At 45.7% G+C, this 20,198-nt stretch overlaps 1 protein-coding gene across 6 annotated transcripts in view; it reads right to left on the reverse strand.

Moving 5' to 3' along the window:
- Window positions 1-6,160: 6,160 nt before the first annotated feature.
- The window catches only part of TNR (tenascin R), a 432,595-nt gene continuing 418,557 nt past the window's right edge, over window positions 6,161-20,198 (reverse strand). For 4 of the 6 annotated variants that reach the window (XM_073900051.1, XM_025878022.2, XM_073900050.1 and 1 more), the window contains 2 exons: window positions 15,773-15,936; window positions 6,161-14,821 (listed from right to left, as the gene is read on the reverse strand). In XM_073900051.1, coding sequence (XP_073756152.1) covers window positions 14,702-14,821; window positions 15,773-15,936 — 284 coding nt within the window. In that variant the 3' untranslated portion in view covers window positions 6,161-14,701. The remainder of the gene's footprint in view (window positions 14,822-15,772; window positions 15,937-20,198) is intronic. The other 2 variants (XR_012380546.1, XR_012380545.1) reach the window with 2 other exon arrangements.

Raw genomic sequence — 20,198 nt, forward strand, 5'->3', positions numbered from 1 at the left:
AACCTCTTTGGTTGGGTTTATCCCACGGTATCTTATGGTTTTTGGTGCTATTGTAAATGGAATCATTTCTCTAATTTCTCTTTCTGCAGATGCATTGTTAGTATATAAGAAAACAACTGATTTCCGTGCATTGATTTTGTATCCTGCCACATTACTGAATTGCTGTATGAGCTCTAGTAATTTGGGGGTGGAGTCTTTTGGGTTTTCCACATAAAGTATCATGTCATCTGAGAAAAGAGAGAGTTTGACTTCTTCTTTGCCAATTTGAATACATTTTATTTCTTTTTGTTTTCTGATTGCTCTTGCTAGGACTTCTAGTACTATGTTGAACAATAGTGGTGAGAGTGGGCATCCTTGATGTGTTCCTGATCTTAAGGGAAAGGCTCTCAGCTTTTCCCCATTGAGGATGATATTCTCTGTGGGTTTTTCATAGATGGATTTTATGAACTTGAGGAATGTTACCTCTATCCCTATACTCTGAAGAGTTTTTTTTTTTTAAGATTTATTTATTTATTTTGAGAGAGTGAGAATGAGAGAGAGAGAGTACATGAGAGTGGGGAGGGTTAGAGGGAGAAGCAGGCCCCTCGCCGAGCAGGGAGCCCGATGCGGGACTCGATCCCGGGACTCCAGGATCATGACCTGAGCCGAAGGCAGTTGCTTAACCAACTGAGCCACCCAGGCGCCCCTGAAGAGTTTTAATCAGGAAAGGATGCTGTATTTTGTCAAATGCTTTTTCTGCATCAATTGAGAGGACCATATGTTAAATGAACATTCTTTAAATATTTGTTTCATGTTTATGTAGAAGTGGGACTAAGTGTGTGGGCCCTCGTAGGGGGATTGCAGGGTGTGCTGATGGCTGTGCTCAGCCTCTCTGTCCCTTGAGCAGTTCAGCTCCAGTCCCAGATACTACACTCAATAAAACTGAAGTCCACAGCTCCTGGAAACCAGACAGAGGCCCCCCTCCCTAGAAATCATCATTCATGCTATTAAAAGCATGGCCTCCAGGGGCTCATGCCGAAGCTAGCAGGCCTCAACCACAAGTGTGGTGTCCTGGTGGGAGTTTTGATAAATACAGTGTCTTCACCCTACCCATCTGAAAGAGTGCTACTAAGCATCTCTGTGGTGGCTGCTGAGTGCCCTAAGGTTCCTCTGGTCCTCATTCTATGTCCCAGGGAAGGGTGGGGAAATAGCTTGGAACCACACTGTCCTTAGCCTGTAGTTCTGGAGCATACTGGCCTGGCTCTCAATGCAGCCTGGTCCTTTTCGCCTCTGTCTTCTAGAAGAGTCGTCCATGGGGCTGGCATCAGCATGGCTGCTTTGTTCCCCTCCTGTGTCCTCTGTTCCTTGTTCTCTGGCTTCTCATCTGCCCCCTTCCCCACCCTGTCCCCTTCCTGCTCTCAGGTAGCCCTCAGCTAATCCCCCAAAGCCAGCTGATGCTCTTACTTTGCCCAGGGCATTTTTTAAAGGCAATAAGTTGCTTTAGGGAACCAGATTAGTGACACTTTAGGTCATAACACTGCTGGGAAGGTATTTGAGATTGGAGGACATTTGTCAATATCCTTTAACTTTCACCAAATTAACACTGTCTCCCATAGTGATGACACCCATTTCAAAGCCTTTTCTGCCCATTGAATTTCGCCTCTCACAGTAGTCTGTGAAGTAGGAAGGGCAGTTATTCTTATTCCCATTTTAAAGACAAGGACACTAAGCTTCGGAGAGGCAGGAGGACTTCCCCTCAGGCACACTACCAGTAAGTGGCAAAATGCCACACAAGCCTTTGACCTAAAGTCCAGCGTTCTCTCCTCTGTTCTTCAGAGTCTCCAAGTATGCTATTTTAGGGATCTATCCTAAATTTCAACATAATTATAGCAGTTAACTGAGTCTCTTTCACAGACTTAAGATAGGACTGATTCAGTTCAGTTTATATCAGTTCTACATTAGGTCTATGAGGAGCACTGAGCTAACTGTTCAGAGTGGGATGGGAAACCCAGGCTCTGCCCTCAAGGGGCTCACAGATGAGGGGCTCACGCCTCACTGGGGCTTTTCCAATGCCTTCCCCATCCCCTCTTACTTTCAGGAAAGAAAATAAGCTCTTTTCTCCATCCAACTGGAGGGCTTGACTTCTCCAAGTGGCTTGGTCTTAGAAGAGAAGTAAGTGATTCTGGAAATCTGATAATGGGTTGCAGCCAGACCCTAATGGGACAGGCACTTTTTGATCTGCTTCAGTGGCTCTTGATCTGGAAGAAGACCCTGTGGTGAAAACCATCATGAACCAGAGCAGGATATCTCCTTTGGCACCAAAATGTGAGCCCCCAATTTTCTTCCCTTGCTGTGAGTTCTGTGGCTGTGCACAACCCTGCAGGAAAGGACCTCATTGGATTCCCAGAGACTGAACCAGAGATGTCCCATCTGACCAGGAGTGACCTTGGCCAGTCACAACTGCGTCTTGACCCTTTCCTGATCCCTTATGACCTTCACAGCTAACAGAACATTGCAGAGATCTACTGTGGTGACTGCATTTTCTGAGCACAAAACTAGGCCAAGTGGCCCCACAGGCATGGCTGGGACAATAGGAAAGAAAGATAGACCTTGTGACTTCTTTGAAATGCTAGAAGTAAAAATGGCATCCCTCCTTGCATCCCCATTCCTGGGTACTGAAGTGCTTGTTTGTGAGGGTGAGCTAGGTAAAGGGGTTCAATGGCAGGTGTCCTCCTCTGCCCCATGCTGAAAATACAGTAGGTTTCTTTCATGGACGGCTATCTCTTTTCTTTTTTTGCTCCATTTCCCTTTGTTCCAAAGTTTTCTTTGTGTGTGTGTGTGTGTGTGTGTGTGTGTGTGTGTGTGTGTGTCAATTAAACCCTTTGCTTTCCCTGACACCACAGAATACTCTTAGGCATGTGACTTTGATATCCACATTCTTCTGGGGGCCTGGGCAGTGATACTGGCTTTCTCTGTTCAGATGATCAGAATCCTGAACCAAGCTGCCTTGGTTTGAGACAAAGTCTTCCCTTCCTCCTATCTTTGGTGCCTAACATAGCCCCCCTCCCCCAGCCTTGATTTCATTTTTTTCTTGAGAAAAAAGGACACATGAGATCTTGAGGTATTTGGAGATCTTAAACAATCAATACCATTTATTATTGTCCATCAGGTAAAGCAACAGAGCCAAAAGGTCTAATTTACAAGTGACCCTTAATTTGAAACTTAACTGAGTTCTGGATAGCCATGATAAATTAAACCAGAGTCAAACTCTCATTTTCTGTAAGCACCATCTTATGAATTCTACTCCCTGCCTTGGAATCTAATCTTGGACCACCAAAATACCCTGAGTGATTCCAACAAAATAATAAAATAAAATACAGATACATGCTTTTCAAACATTTAGAAACTATATAAAAAGAAATTCAATAGAAAAGCTACAGCAGTGTTCCATTTAGGGGTCTCCTAAGTCTTTTGGATTGAAATGAACTGGCTTCTTAAAATGTTGCTTCGATGACATCTGGATTGAAGTCATCTTTTTGTGATAAATCTCCCTATGAACAGTGCTTCTCCACTGAGGGAGATTTTGCCCCCCACAACAAAATTACATTTGCCAGTGTTTGAAGATACTTTTGGTTGTTGCAACTTGTAGGATGGAGGTGGTTCTCCTGGAATTCTGTAGGGAAGAGCCAAGGATGCTGCTAAGGATTCTGCAATGCACAGGACAGTTTCCCACAACAAAGAATTATCTGACCAAAATGCCAAGAGCACTGCTGTATTAAAACCCTGCCTCGTAGCAAGCATGGGCATTTCAAACCGAGTTAAAATTCAGGTCGTTTCTTTGGAAGAGAAAATGTTGAAGACTAAATTTACATGAATACCTCTCAAGGTCTTTAAATGGTACAGATGGGGTTGGGATGGTTGGAGAGGAGGACAGGTGTTTCCACCTTGACCTTCTTTGGTGATTCCTCATGCTCCTGTGTCAACAAGTCAGCTGAGTTGCCTTTGATAGCAACCTAGGTCGTCATTGTTTCCATGTAGCTTTGGTTGTAAATATAAATTTTGGTTATTACTCTGTGGGTTTTATTTATGGAAAAAAAAGTCATAAAAAGTGAGCGTGGGTCACAAATCACGGTGGGTACCCCCTGTCCCCAGAAGTAATTTATACATTTCTTCATTGTTCTCCCTGTTTTTCTTGGATCTTTAAATTTCCTGTACAGCTAGCATATTGAATTTTCATAATTGTTACTGCATTTCTTGTGATTTATACTCATTTCCCAGAAATCTCCAAAGGGCTTATTGTTTGTCACGAAGAGTAGACCCAAAGCTTTCACACAAGCTATGAATGAGTTCTTAGCTGTGATCTCTGATCATAGCAAGTCTCATTTCAAGCATTAAAGGGCATCAACATCTAAAAGTACCAGAACCTTTTGGACTGCCCTCCCTCCCCTCTGCTCCCCCAACCAAGGAAGATTCTATAGTAATCAGTCCTTTGAGAAGGTTCTGTTAGCTTTTTGGATTCGAGGAGCTCCTTAATTGCCACTCCCTAACATTTGAAGTGGTTGAAATGTGTCTGAGTTTAAAAAAAAATATTGTCCATATTGAAATGACAACCCTCATCCTATTTAACTGAGTTCTTTTACTGTACATCTCTTCCCAGTTCCTCATGAATGTGTAAACATACATTTGGAAATTTTACCCTAACCTATTTTAAAACCTCTGAAGTGCAGGGCTTCCTCCACATATGTGTGGAACATCTGGGCTGGGGAGCAGGGAATTTGGTGCAAGTGGATGGAAAGAGAATGAGGCAAAAAGAGACTCTATCTTTTCAAGGAGGGACCAGGCCTTTGTCCCCGGCCATCCAGAGCCAGCATTGGGTCGGATCCACGGTAGGTGTTCACTGAACTCAGATTGTGACATGAGGAAAGAAGAACGAGAGACATGGTTATGTGTGGATTTATGAGTCCAATACACGTTCTTTCTAGGATTCTTGGAAAGCCTGAGCAGTGGAGTGGAGCGTACAAGTGCACATCACATGAGAGGAGAGATGGGTCCCAGGAGCCCTTATTCCTTAATGATGTCCTTCTGCTGACTGGCAAGAGGTGGCTGTGGAGGCACATGTCCCCAGGGCCACTGGGGTCATTGTGGGAGAGAAGACGCTACTGTGTTTAGGTTGGGTTCTTGGTAATTGCACTGATTACTAATGCTGCTAACATTTCTCTTGCTTAATAATCCACTTTTAATTTTCCCTGTGGCAGTTCTTCATTCCCACAACACAGCAATTATTAAATTTGTGTTCAGATCTTTGTAAATGCACCCAGAGGTCTTAAGCAATGGGTGAATCATACTCATTTAAGTTAAAACATAATGTTAGCATTCAGCCACCTCAAGAATAAATACTAATTACTGAAATTCCTTTAAGTTCCACTGTATACGTCTAGTTTCCATTTCCCAGATAACACCCAGAGCGAAATTCAGGCCATGGGCTTTATCTGCATATTACAACGGTCCCTCCTCAGGTAACACCATCCTGAGGTGTGGGTTTCCGGGGTGGCTTATTTCAAAGAAGACCAGGAAATGGGGCTGCTTTTAAAGGTCTTCTCTTGCTGCCTTCACAGAAATGTTTTTTAGGAAATTATGAGGGAAGAGGAAATGAGCCACAGGGAACAGGCTCTGAAAAGTGTCGGCACAGGGCAGGTGCAGCATTCAGTGGGAGACTGTCATGTGACTGGAAGCTGGGGTTTTTGACCCTGTTGCTCATGTGGCCTAGGTTTGGGAACAGGACTGCTGGAGCCTAGAAAATCCTGGGAGGAATGGAACTTAAAAAAACAATTTTATTTCCAAATTTTTAAAGTATTCTCTAAGTCCTCTTTAAAGGTATTCTATCTCCCCTTTAACATGGGAACATGGAGAAACACTGTTCCCTCTTTGCCTTGGAATTTCATAAGGCTCCATCTACCCCTGGCCTGTGGCGATCTCTGTCATCAGACTCCTTCTGGGGTGCCAGGGAGCTGGGAGCACATGAAGACTCTGCCACTCTTAGCCCTGCTTCTACAGGTTATGCTGTTCCATGCCCTCTTACTCTGATTTGTGCGGTTTCCTCCTCACCGTCCCCCTTGGGTAATACCTACTGTCATAAGATTCAGACAGGTAGATGCCCCTCCCCTCAGGTAGTCTCCTGGAATGCCCCTCCCTCTCCAATGAGGGTGTGGGGAGGACTTGTCTGGGCTCAGGCCCCCAACTCTGCTCTGTTACTGTCTCCTCTACACTTCTACCTTGCATGCTTGTGGAGCTGAGCTGGATGGAAGTTTCCCTCATGCCCCTGCTCTTCGGGCTGTTACCTGGCCAGGTCTTACCTGTAGGGTCTGGAGGTGAGAGTTGATCTTACAATGTGCACAGGGCTCATTTTCAAGGGAGGGAAAGGGGGAATGCTTTCCCAGGTGACCACGCCTGAGAGGCAGGTGGTCACAGGAGCTGGAGACTGAGCTGAGGATAGACAGGCTGGGCAAGTTAGGATAATTAAATAGTCTCTGCCAGTGCCCCTAGATGGCACTAGAGCCTTGGAGATCCAGCTACCACTGGGCACTCTGGGGTCAAGGGAACCGGACAGCAAGTCAGTCTTTGTGGCCTATCAAGGGCTCCACACCATAGACCAGACCGGTCTGGGTGAAGCTGGGGCATCCAGTACCCGTCAGGGACCTCTTCTGAGGGTAAAAGCAATGGGTGAGATGAAGAATTCAGAGAGGGTGGGAGGTGGAGGAGGAAGAGAGAGAGAGGCAGAGAGAGAGGAAGAGTAGATAGTGGGAAGAGGGAGGAAGGTAGGGGCAGCAAGGTTATAATGAGAGAACAGGATCAAGGACGGCAAAGGACACAGGTGGAGTAGCAGGACCTTCAGGGATGAGAACAAGGTGATGCAGAGAAGATCTTTTGGCAGAAGTGGCGGTAAACCTGGAGGGGAGGAGACCCAGAGAAAAGGAGAAGGCAGGCTGGCCATTAAGAAAGGCATGCCTCCCCAGTTCCCCACAGGACTCAGAAGACGCACACCATTCCTTCCGGATCTTTTATTGACGTATAGAAAATGTGTTTAAAAAAGGAACTATACAGAAGCTAAAAGCAATCAGGACTAAAAATACTAGTTAACAATGGTTAACAAGCGGAGATTCCAGTCTTTGAGCTACAGTGCCACGAAAGAAGGGGGAGGTTGGCTTCTCCTCTCCCATCCTCTGTTTTTACTTTTATTTCAGTTCATTAAAATGTACATCACCTGAGGAGTATGTACTCCATTTTCTTCTTGTTTTTTTTTTTTCTTCCTTCCAGTCTTTCTTTTAAGTAAATGCTTTTCCCAAGCACAGTGTAGCTACAAAGGCAGTAAATTGGTCGGTGTTATTTTTACCTGAAAAGGCTGTTAAAGGTTAAAACGACAAACTCAAATTCGGGGGGCCTGGAGGATTCGGTGTTTATGGTTTCTCAGAACAACAATCTAGAGACCACCAGGGTGGGTTTCAGCTGCCCGGGCCCAACATAACAGCTCCCTCAAAGTCACAGAGACTTGCTCAGGGTACCTGAGAGGCTCCGTGGGCCTGGGGTGCATCTGAAGTCGGAATGACTGGATGCCTGGGTGTGTGTTCAGGAGAAGAAGGAGGAGACTGATGTCATTGGTAACGCATCTAGATTTTGACCCTTGAGTCTGTGGAACCATGGTGTGAATCTAGAGGGCATGGGCAGGGAAAGGGGGTTGGTGGGGGGGCACTTACTTGGCTGACATTTTTGTAGAAACCATGGCGTCTGCTGCATCTAACACAGAGGTATCTCACCTTCCCCCAGCAGCCTCCACATGGGAGAGGACCATGAAATGCCAAGTTCTTTCTTGGGGAAATCTATTCCTTTATGGCTAAGTAGTGTTCAGTTGAGAGGAAGGGGTTCATTTCTGGAGTTTGGGCCTGGCTGCCAAAGATACAATTTACCCAGTACCAATTTCCTTCTAAACTCCTCAGTATGGAGTATGGCAAAGAGAACTGAGATTGTACCTAACTGTTCTCTGAGACCCCATGACAACACACATCCCCACTGAGGAGGTAGAGGCAGGTTGGAAAAGGGGAGTAAGTAACATCCGTCTACTGCCTTCCTCTATCTTCATTCCCCAATTTTTCCACTGATGTGTCCCTACGAGGCCACTCTCATGGTACTCATGAAAGTCTGGGAGGAAAGAGCCCACTCAGTCGGCAGCCTGCTAGTTTTAGCCTAAAAATTCATGGAATTTCTACGTTTGATACTGCCTATATTGGTTTCAATATACTAATAATATAACTCCTTTCCTCTTAAGTTCTGGAGTAAAACTCGTGATCCAGGAACACGCACCATGTTTATTCTCCCCAATCTTGCCAACCCTGTCTACCCAGTTTGAGAAGAATGACTCTGGAATTCCCTACTCTTCTAATGTTGGGTGGGAAAGAGGCCACTATATTCCCAAAGGAGTAGGGTTGGGGACGTAATGTTTGTGTCCTAGTCTTTTTTAACTGCTACCAACCTGCTGTGGAACTTTTTCTTACCTCCCCAATTAAAAACATAAAAAGAGAAAAAAAAAAAGAAAGAAAGAAAAGGAAAGAGCTATCTGGCTGTTTCTTACTTCTGATGGTGAGGTGGAAGGTCCCCTGGAGTATGTGGCAAAAAACAACATAAGAACTCCCTTTTCTTAAAAGACAGAGAGAAGTGGCTTCAGAAGCCCCTTTGTGCAAACATTAGTAAACCCAAGATGGCGGCCACTTGGCTAAACAAGTAGAAGGGGCAGCAGTCTCCTGACAGGGCAAAAGCAAGGGCTTTAGAATTAGACAGAGGGATTCGATTATGGTTCTCCTTAGACCTATGTGACTTTGGGCATGTCACTAAACTTTTCTGTGCCTCCATTTCCTCATCTGTCAAATGGTTAAACTTGAGTCAGGGCTGTGGTGAGGATTTAATGAAGTAATACAGGTAAAGTTCCTAGCACAGTACATCTAGAAAGTAGTAGGAGTGTAATAAATACCATTTCTCTTAGTCTTGATTTTGGGGGAGAAGTATTAAAAGGCCTATGCCAGATCTGATCTCAGCTCTGTTACTAATTAGCTGTGTGAACTTGGGCAAGTTGCTTAACGTTTTTGGACTTCTTTTTCCTGAAGTATGACATGAGAGAGTCAGGTTAGATGATCTCCAGTCCCCTCCTGCTCTGAAGATATGTTCCCAACGTTTGTCTTTTGGAGGCAGCATTGAACACAGTGGCATCCGATGGCAGGATGTTGGCAACACAGGGTGTCCCTGGGGCTGCTAAACCAGAAATGGGAAGAAAACAATAGTTCTCCTTGGAGCACTTGCCTCCTGGTCACACATCTGGACCCTCTCCGTGGCTTAGATGTTTCAGGCCTCCTGGGATCTTGCTCTGCTTCCATGAGCCCATGGTGCCAATGAGCCAAAGCCAGTACCTGGAAGGGCAGATTCGGTGAGACCGAAAAGGGTTAAATGTTTCTGAATTGGAAATTTAGCATCAGCCCAGCCTCACAGCAGACAAGGAGGAGCTGATTTGTCAAGTTAACAGAGGGGGCAGAGCTATCTGAGGAACAAGAGCTGTGTTATTTGGATACTCTGCAATAGCCTTATTAAGCTTGGGAAGGAGGGAGGATTTCTGGTTTGGAGAAAATGCAACACTGTCCAAAGACTGTGAGATTTGCCAAGGACATTTGGACAATGAAGTGCTGCAGGTGCAATGAAGTCATGCTTCAGGCAAGGGGTGACCTTGAAAAATTACTCAGAAATGCTGGAGATGACAAATCAGGCTTGCGAGTGCTGTGAAGGAAAAGTGAGGTCCAAGCAGGACTGGTTAAGCCCTTCTGCTTCTCATTTTCTGCAGTGACAGGGCTCTGGTGCCTTAGTTTCTCCTGAGGTGGTGAACTGACAGGAGCTCTCTGGTGGGAGGTGAAACCAGAACTCAAGGAATTAATGCAGGTCCCTAGACCCTTACACTTGCTCTCTGAACTTCTACTGTGGGCCATTGGTAGAAGGCTTGCTTTCAGTCTCCAATCATCCATCAGCTTCTTTTATTTGTTTTAGTTTATTTTATGTTTTATATTTTATGTTTTCTTCTTCCCTGCTATTTCTCAAAGCTTAAAGTACACAGAATGGACATAAGCAAATCAAATGTGGCTACCATTAGCATGAACCAGAGCCATTCTTTCAAACTGGACCTGTATCTATACAACACACCCACTTAAGTATACTAGACCTTTTTTCCCTCCTTGCTTTTGGAGATCTCATTTTCTGTGAATTCTCATTTGGCCTGGTGGTGCCAAAATGCTAGAGTACAGTTGAGGGAAACTTGGTCACATTTGTGTGGGGTGGGGTTATGGAAGAAACAAAAGTATGGGGGAGCATTTAGTCAAAGATGTTTGGGAACATGGCCAAAGGACCAGGAGGTCTAGCCAGAGAGAGGCCACAGGCATCACCCAGAAGCCAGCATGTTGTCTCGCCTTTCCTGAGCGTGGAACCTCTCTGTTACTGATATCTGGAGAAAGACGGGCCACCCAGGGAGGTTGGGTGGAGCTGAGTCTGCTGCTCCTGGCATCTGGAGCTTTGTGTAAGAGGCAGACTCCCAAACTTCACAGATCTCCCCCGCCCCCCCAGGCCTCCAAGGTCCCAAGACCTTGGCAAGTTTGAAGCCAATGAACAAATTATTCCATCTTCTGTGGGATTATTGGAACTAAACTGAAGTTTGAATCTTTCCTTTTCAAAGTTTTAGGACTAGACAGTGAGATACAAGAAGAGTGTCCGCTTTGGAGGGAAAGAAAAGGAAGTAGGAATGAGACTGAATAGGAGTCAAGTGATCAAAAGCAAGCACAGACCCTGAATAAGTAGTTCTGCCTTTCCTGAAATTCTGGGCAGAGATTAAAATTAAAAAAAAAAAAGAAAGAAAGAAAAGAAAAGAAAAAGAAAGAAAGAAAAAAGAAAAAGAAGAAAAATGTTTTTATTCCCCAGGAATACTTGCAAGTCCAGGTCATGAGCTCGTCTATTTCAGCCTCCTCAGCTTGGTGCATTTACTGCTCATAGGTTCCACTTTTTCTCAACTGATGCTTTTAAAAGAGCTCTTTGAAACGATTCCATAATGACCTACTGTCCCTTAATCTACAGCTCTGTGCTGGGACCAGATTTTAAAAGTATAAATGTGATTAAGGTTGTTTGGTTTGGCATTGAGCTCATTGGCAACCTTGGTTCTTCGGGTTTGTCTTTGACATAACAGTTTTCAGTGTGCAGGGAACTGGTTGGTTTCCAGGGAACAGGGTGGAAGGTGGCTTACCTCTGCTTGGGCAGCCCAGCTGGGGAGCGTGTAGGTGAGGCGTAGAGTGGATTTAACTATTTATGGAAGTTTGCTCTGCATTGCCTTGCTGCCGTTTTTATTGTTCTTTTTCTTTAACAATTCAATCCCGTGTGCAAATCAGTTGGCTGGTTTTCCTGAAACTTGGTTTGGTGTGAGTTCTGGAGACCCCGAGGGGCTGGCTGTCCTCAATCCCCACCATGTTTCATAGTTACTGGCGGTGACTGGGGATGGTGATCGCCACCTTGTGGCCACACTTAGCAAGTCTCCCTCCTCTAGTTAAATGCAGTCTAAAAGCCAGCGGGTGTTTTCCACAGATTTGTGGTCTCCCCCCCCCCCCCCGCCCTCTCTCACCTTCCAGAAAGAACCCTGAAGAACGGGAGTTACTGTGTTGGGAACTGTCTTTATCTGATGGGGAAATGAGAAAAGGAAAAACTGGATCTTGGATCTAGGCAGTGGGTCTGTTGCAGTCATTGGTAGGTTTTGTTGGTTTGTAAATGCCTATATTAGGATTGGGATTAAATCCTAATCCTGCACTTAAATTGCCTCTGGGCAGAGTCCACTTCTATTCCTGTGAGTCCCTTGAGAGCAAGTGGTGTGTGTAGGTGAGTGCATTGTGAATATCGCTTACTGGATCCACCCTTGGGAAGAACACAAATTTGGAGGAACAAGATAAGCAGGAATCAGTGAGTAAAGTTAAGAAGCTCTGAGCTTAGTTGATCATGGATCTTAGGGAGAGAACGGGCACAGTGTCTCTTGAAGATGGTAAAAGCTCATGAGAAAATCACTCAACTTAATAAAAGGAATCTATACATCCTTTTATAGGGGGTTGGGTGAGCTAATCTTTGAAGTCCTTTTCTTGCTTTAAAAAGTTTTTGAAATGAATTCAGGCAATGCTGCAGATACTATTTATAAAAATGTTCCATAGGGTAAAATGGTTGTAATGAAAGGCGAGTTTTGGTTTCCACTGATACTTTCTGGCTTTCACCTGAATTGACCACACAAGGAATCATAATCTCTTTTCGTTTCAGGTCCCTTGATGAGGTAGGCTGTACTGGTACCACCCAGGCCCCTGGGCTCTGCTTTTATGGGCAAAAGGGACTCAGCCTCTTACTTGGCATTACCTTTTCTGCAGTGTTTTTTCCTGTGTGTGTGTGTGTGTGTGTGTGTGTGTGTGTGTGTGTTTTATTTATGACTTCTGAATCTTCCTTTCTTCCTTCTTCCTTCCTTCCTTCTTTCCTTCCTTCCTTCCTAAATAAAGCAGGGCTTCTGGTGAATTTCCATTACTAGTCATGCTCTCTCATCAATGCCAATTTCTACTTAGATTTTCAGATCAGAAACTAGCATTATTGACTATCAAAACCAAAAAGGAAGTTGATAGCCATTCTAGTCCAAGCTTCCATTCAACAGGGGGGACCTGAGGCCTGGAGAGAGAAAACCACCTCCCTGATGATGTCACAGAGCAAACAACATGGCAGAGATGGGCCTATACCTTAGCCCCCAGTTTCCTTTCAGTGTGCTCCCTACTATTCATTGGTTTCCCACTCTCTAGCTGAATCACATTTAATTTACATGTTTCTTGAAAGGACTGTTTCCCTTTCTTCCTCCTTCTCCTAGTTCTTTTGAAGCCCATGCTGACCTGAGAAATGGTGATGTGGTCTCCATGTCTCCAAGCCCCAGGTTTGTCAGTCGCAGCCTCACAGAGTGGTGGGCAAGGCCTTGGAGGCCCGCTAAGGCAGGGTGCCTGCAGCTAGTGGCAGCCAGCTTCATCCACATAAAGTGTGATCAGCAGCCCAAGGGACTGTCCTTTCCTGGGGATCAGAGCTGGGTTAGAGTGTAGTTGTTTCCATTAGGAAACTGCCAACTCTCCAGCTCTTCCGGCAACTGGTTGGGGAAGGAACAAATGACCCAGTTTGGCTAACCATGGGCATTACAGAAAACAGAAGAGGAACGTGAGGGGCAAAGGGGAGGGCAGCTGGGGAGCCAGGAGTGTATTTTGGCAGATGCCTCAGGGATAGCTACCGCTGACATTGGATTTAAAGAAGCCAAAGGGTCATGGTTTTTAGAGCCTTCAGCTCTCTTGGGCTTAAAAATCAAATCACCGTAGTGAAGACAGCACATCTCATAAAATGGGAGGTAGGCACACAGTCATCCCCTATTCACCTTTGGATTTCCAGATGTAATTTCTTCTGGCACTTTTCATTTTTCCTCTCAGAGGCAGAATAATAAAAGAAGATGGAGAAAGGCTTCTCATGATGTCAACTCATTACAGAGGTCATTCCTATTTCCCACAGGAACAAAAAAGAGCAAAAAACAAAAACAATCTCCTCCTGAATTTCACCTCTTTCCAGGAATTATCAGTCAGGGGAATGGCTGACTGGTCATATAACTTCTTCTTCTGACCCTTATTAAGCCACCCACATTAAGGAGAGCTTGGCTGAACACAGAAATGAGGCCTTCCGTTTGCAATTCAGAAAAAAAAAAAAATCCATGACAAATAGGACCAGAAATAAGAAAATAGAGCTAGGTAAGATCTGTGTTTCCCACGGTACCTGTAATCTCAAATGGCAGATGCCCTGATTTCTACTTTTGTCCTTTCCTCAGTGTCTGACCCCAAAGTGCTCAACCCGCAACCATCTCCCCCTTTCACCCACAAGGGAAGTTCTGTCTGGCTGACCCTAGAGAGGGGGCAATGACTTATGACCCTCAGGGAACACAGCCACTATGCAGCCCAGGGCCAGGTGTGGACAATGCCTTGGGCTTGTGGGGCCGTGGGGGCCTAAGGGTAGGATGGACGGAGGCACAGGATTAATTGGGGCTGAGAAGGAGGCCACCGCTCTTAAAAGGTAATAGGACACTTGGCTGGTAAGAGTGTCAGAAGACGAGAATCTTTGGCCCACTAAAAAGGACTTGGATTGTTGGGATGGGGTGAGGTTAATCTGTTTCCTCTGAAGGGCTGTTGATGGCAGAGCTCTCTTCCCGAAGCTTCTCCCAGGGGCTGCTGTGAGAACCTGGCCATCCAAGGCAGTGACCAGAGCACGAATATCTGGGAGTGAAAGGCAACTCCTGGGAGTCCAGGGAAAGAAGGCCTGGTGCCATAGCCATCTGACCCCAGGACTTGCTTTAAGTTGGTCTCTTTAAAACATTCCAGACTTGCCCTCCTTGGTGGGAAAGGAGGCGAAGGTTAAGGATGACTAGGGGGGAGGGAGCATGGAGACCGAGGCCCAGGCCTGGGACAGCAGGCACCCACGAGAAGCTACATCCTGCTTCCTCCAACACCCTTCCCTTGTTGCAAAGCACAGTACTCTTACCCCCCACCCCTTGTTTCATATTATAAAATACAAACAAATGACAGAAAAGGTCAGTCGGCCCGTGGCCGCCCACTGCTCAGAACTGCAAGGACCGCCGTTTCCTCCCCGCCGTGAGATGGTGGTTGTAGGGGCGCATCTTCATCTCCACGAAAGGGATGGAGAACTCGTGGCCTTTCCAGTGGTACCAGTTGATCCCCTAGGAAGGAGAAAGACATGCATGTCAGGTCACCGCCTCCCACCCTCCCCCCGCCGGTGGAACACCCAGCTTGAAAAGAGGGACAACACCAGGAACAGGGAATCCAAGATGAGGACTTAGCCATTCTCCACTAACGGGAAGCTTTGCGGCCCAGCTCCTGATACTGTCCAAAGAGCTGGGTCTCTTTCCAGCTTTTCTTTTTAAGCATGCCTGTGGCCTGAGTGTTCATCAGGCCTGTACATCAGGTCATTTTTTACTGCCAGCTTTATGTTTTTGGCTTTTAAGATTTGCATGTACCGGTTATCGGTGTTGAATTTCAGAATCCCAACAGTATATGAGGATTTTGTGGAGAATGATTGTGTTTGACTGCTCACTCCTGATGGGAGAGTCAGGTAGTTTCCACCTATGGTGACCAGCCATCTTGGTTGGCTCAAGACTGAGAGGTTTCCCCGGCTGCTGGCCTTTGGGTGCTAAAACTGGGAAAGTCCCAGTTGGTCATCGTATCACCCAGCCCAGCCTGTGGACTTGAAGTCTCTAATGGGGAAACATAGTCCAGTTTACACTGGTTTTTCTGATTTCTCCTTTCCTGGGACCCTTCTTTAGATAAGGTTGAGCCTGTGAAGCTGTTCCTAAAATTGATAAGCTCTCCATGGGATGGTTTAGATGAGGAAATGAAATGGAACGTAGTGGTGATCAAAGGCTTCTCTGGGTGAGTTCTAACTTCTGAGTCCAAATGCTTCTCTTTCCCTCCTCTGGTTTCTGCTTTATCCTGCCCTTATTTCAGGGCCTGCCTTACTTTCCTCTTCATGATGGTCCTTTCTCAAGACTGAGTTTTTTTTTTTTTTTAACAAAGGGAAATGTAAGACCCACTTGTGCACTGAACACATAAAGCTAAGTGACGGTGGGTTTCACAGCCCTGGGTCATTCATAACGGCGGCGAGCTTCACCTACCTGACTGTGCCTGGACTCTCCATATTTCCCGTTGAGGTTGGTCCGATGGCAGTTCTTATACCACCAGGCCCCCTTGTAGGACAGGGCGCAGTTGGTAACTGCAACATCATTGTCTCTGTCCTCTGTGGAGAAAGGGCGTCCTTGATGATAGCTGAGGGAGTCCCCTGTAAAAAAAAAGATGCTTTCGTAAGGCCATCTGATTTGTCCCTCTTTTGTCAGGATTGTTTGGACATTTGACCCACTCCCAACACACCTAGCCTCCACTTAAGGGACCTTCCATTTACCTCTCCCGTTTCCACCCATTTCCTCAGCTGGGCTGTACGGAACTCTACTCTACCTTAACCCCTGGGTCAGCTGCTTCCTTGCTGCTCTTAGCAACCCATTTCCTCATCCCTCTGACTTTCTGCTCAGAGCTCTGTCCACTCAGTCCACCTCATACCTCTATCTGTTTCTTCTAGGCCTGCATTGGGCACCAATATTCATGATTCCTTTGTTCCCAGAGGAGACAGTGATGAGCCATGGCCACTTGAGTCAATCTGGGTTACCACCGTGCATCCACTGCCTGGCCTTCTCCATGGTTTATTAGGCCGGGTCAACCCTCACCCAAAACCCCACATTCAGAAATTGGTGCCACATGTAAAGAGGGATCTCAGCCAGCTCGACTTCCTGTCCATAGGAGAAAGCATGATGAGAAAATTCTAATCATGTCTGAGAAGTGGTTGGGAAAAGCAGGGCTGTATCTTGGGGAAGTTTGCATATGGGATAGACTGCTTGGAGATGCGGTAAGATCTCTAGCCTTAGAGGCAAACAGAGGTGTCTGGATGTTGTCTTGCTGGGATGTTGTGCAGGGGACTCATATGAATTGAGTATTTGAGGTGAGGGATCAAACTTTAATTAGTTTATAACTATCGGCTAAACTTTTGGTGGGACTTGTGGTTGGAGATGTCGTGAAGGGGCGTATGCTGTTGAATCAATGTTATTGTAGATGCTTCTGAGGTTGCTTTAAACTACGAGAGACCACCGTTCTAGGTCATCTGTGGTATCTGAGTCTGCATTCATGGTGGCCACTCAATGCCTCCACTGCTTCCTGCCACAGCTTAACTCTGAAGGGATGATTTTTATCCTATGAGGAAGCCTGATCCCCTCAGGTCAGTTGGATTCCTAACTCAACAGAGTATGTCTCTGTCCCCTCCTTTTCATCTTCTCCAAGGAATCTGGTTTTGTGTCCATTGAGAGCTAATCCCACTACCTGAAACTCATTATTTTTTTTTAAGATTTTATTTATTTATTTGGGAGAGAGAGAGACAGAGAGTAAGCACGAGCAGGGGCGGGCAGAGGGAGAAGCAGATTCCCCGCAAGTGGGGAGCCCCACGTGGGGCTTGATCCCAGGACCCTGGGATCATGACCTGAGCTGAAGGCAGAAACTTAACCAACTGAGCCACCCAGGTGCTCCCCTGAAACTCATTCTTTCCCATTTCTTCCAGGTCTGGTAGAAGGCAGAAAAGATTTCTTATCTTTTTCTTTTTCATATTTATATATTTTAGCATATTTACCTCCTCCAATCCTAAATCATATTCATATCCTTTAGCTTTAAAACTTCTTGGATTAATCCTATTCTCTAGGGACCCTTTCTTTACCATCGGTTTGACTCTGTTGCCTCTACCCACCTCCTATCTTCTCATCTCCTGCTTGTCCTTCTGTAATCTAGAATGTGCTCTCAACTGCTGCCCTGCAGCATGCTCTCCAGCTTCCTCTCCGATGTTTGCCTGCAGCTGCCTTGGCCACATCCCAGCATTGGTCTTTATCTCCTCCCCAAATCTGGCTTCCCTTCCCATTTCTGCCTCATACCCACCTCATATATTCAGTACATTGTCCAAATCTTGGTTTTTCTCTCTCAAACTGCTGTTCAGATTTATACCTTTCTCTTAATTCCTGGCATTAGTCAAGTCTCCTATTATCTCCTACCAGGATTAATGCAGCAGCCAACAACTGGTCTCTGTTCTTCACTCAGATTTACTTTATTCAGTTTATGGCGTCACATTGATCTTCCTAAAACCCCCAAATCCAAAAGACTCAGGACCTACCATGGCTCCTCACTGCTCACCATAGTCCCTTGGTTTTAAGGCCCTTCCTCCCCCAATCTTCTTTCTGTTTCTTCTGAACTCACACCCTGCCCTGGGGAGCCAGGGGCCCTCCCTCCAGGGTAACTGCTCCTTCTGTGACTTCTCTTCCAGGGTTTGCCTTCCCTCACCATTGGGACACCAGCCAGATGTTGTTCCTTCCTAGGCCAACGAGTGCCTGGTAAGCTGGAAATGAGTACCATTTCTTTTGTGGTTCTTTTTAAAAAATAGATGTTTAGGGTGCCTGCGTGGCTCAGTTGGTTAGGCATCTGCCTTTGGCTCGGGTCATGATCCCAGGGTCCTGGGATCGAGCTCCACATCGGGCTCCCTACTCTTTGGAAAGCCTGCTTCTCTCTCTCCCACTCCCCTTCCTTGTGTTCTTTCTCTCGCTGTGTCTCTCTCTCTGTCAAATAAATAAATAAAATATTTAAAAAATAAAATAAAAGCTCTTGACCTGAACACTTTGAAATCATGAATTTAAAAAAAAAAATTAAAAAAAATAGATGCTTAGTTCTTGCAGAGGCCATGTCTTATGCTTCTTTTGAGTCCCTGTAACTTGTGCAATGAACTTCTAGGGTTTGCTCAACAACCTCTTATTGACAACTTGATTTGGAATTTTCAGTTCTACTCCAGTTAGAGTCCTGACTAGAGACTTAGATTTTTGTAGCCTTGAGAAATGGGGACAGGAGAAAGGGCTGAAGGTGGATTGGAGGCCATGGGATGCATTGTTGCCAGTAGGGCCAATAAAATGAGCAACAGGTCAAGATAAAGACCAGGGGAATTGGGCAATGGTAAATGCCAGAAAGAGAGGATGGGCTCTTCCCCACTGGAGTCCTTCTGGTCTCAACAGAGCAACCATTGGGTAGAGTTGCCCAGAGAAGGGGGTAGCCTACATAAGCCCAGGTTTTCATCTTTTGAGGAAGATGAACTGAATACTTGAAGGGAGGGGTCAGAGTGTGATTAATTTATGATGATTGGTAGTTTGCTGGCAGGATTTGCCTAGGAGACATGAGAGTCGAATGCGGTCCCACAGTCCTGCCCTCCATGGGGCCCAGTAGCAAGACGGAGCTGCGGTAAAGGAAGCAGTGGTTGGGCCCACAGGAGGCAGAGAGAAGCAAAGGCCTGGAGCAGGTGAAGAGGTGGGAGGAAGGTGGGACATGGGAGAAGGGGCAAGGCTTGCTCTTCTTCCTGTGGGAAGAATAAGAACTACTTTTCTATAGGCACAATTCTAATCTTAGGGAGTTGATGGTATCAGGTTTTCTTGAAATGATTTAGTCTGATATCTGGTTTAATACACTCCATTTCAATGGTTCTTTGATGCCCAACGTGTAGTAAATTGGAGCTATCATTAGGGGCACCTCAGGCAGATCTGACCAACTGCCATTGGGAATAATCTCCAATATGAACAATAACAAAGCATGTCTTCCTATGGAGTAACAACACGTGGCTGAGAAGAGAAATACTTGGACAGGTGCAGTATTCGGAAGGGCAACACCTTGATGATCTTCTTAATCCCAAGAGGCATAAAAATGCTACTAAAATTATACACTAGCATTTAGCCCTAAAATTGGAGTTAATGAAAGGACTAATAACTGTGTGCCAAACAGTAGAAAGTTTGGCAAAACAGGTTTTTATGAAATGTGCTATAATAGAACCCAGGAAACAGATTGGCAAAGCCTAAGAAGCAGACTGGATATTATGTTCCGATAAAACTATTAATGCAACAGAGCTTATAGAGATGGTTGTTCTACTTAGTAGAAATGTCATAAAAATCTATACAGGAAACGTGAGCATGTATTTGGTTCTTGAGGAGGAATGAAAAGAAACGTGGCCAGTGAGGGTCATTCTAGTGCTCTTGCTTGCATCTGACAGAGGCCTTATGATGACTACTGAGGGGAGGGGGTGTTCTCAGAATATGGAGTTGCAAGATGGTTTTCCTGGATGTCATCACAGGGGGGCATTTCTCCCCAGACAGTAGATGATTTTACTCTCATTGGATAAGAGCCCATATTGACTAATCTAGACAAGAAAAATAATGCTTTGCCCTCACACTGCCCCTTTTTTTTTTAAACTTTAAATGTACTTTCGCTGCATTGGTCGCATCTTTTTCTGACTACTTTGTGAAGTAGGGCAGGCATCCTTATTATGATTTTCCAGATGAGGAAACTGAAATCCTGAAAAATTGGTTTCAGGTCACCTGGGTGGTTAGGGACCGAAGGGACCGGCGCCAGTGATTCTCAGCCCTCCCTCCGCCCTGCTCTTTGGCTGGCAGGGAATTCACACGCTGTGGGGGTGCTGCCGCTTCC

Source organism: Callorhinus ursinus, unplaced genomic scaffold (genome assembly GCF_003265705.2).
Source record: "Callorhinus ursinus isolate GAN/ISIS: 27379988/994484 unplaced genomic scaffold, GSC_fseal_2.0 scaffold13, whole genome shotgun sequence".
NCBI lineage: Eukaryota > Metazoa > Chordata > Mammalia > Carnivora > Otariidae > Callorhinus > Callorhinus ursinus.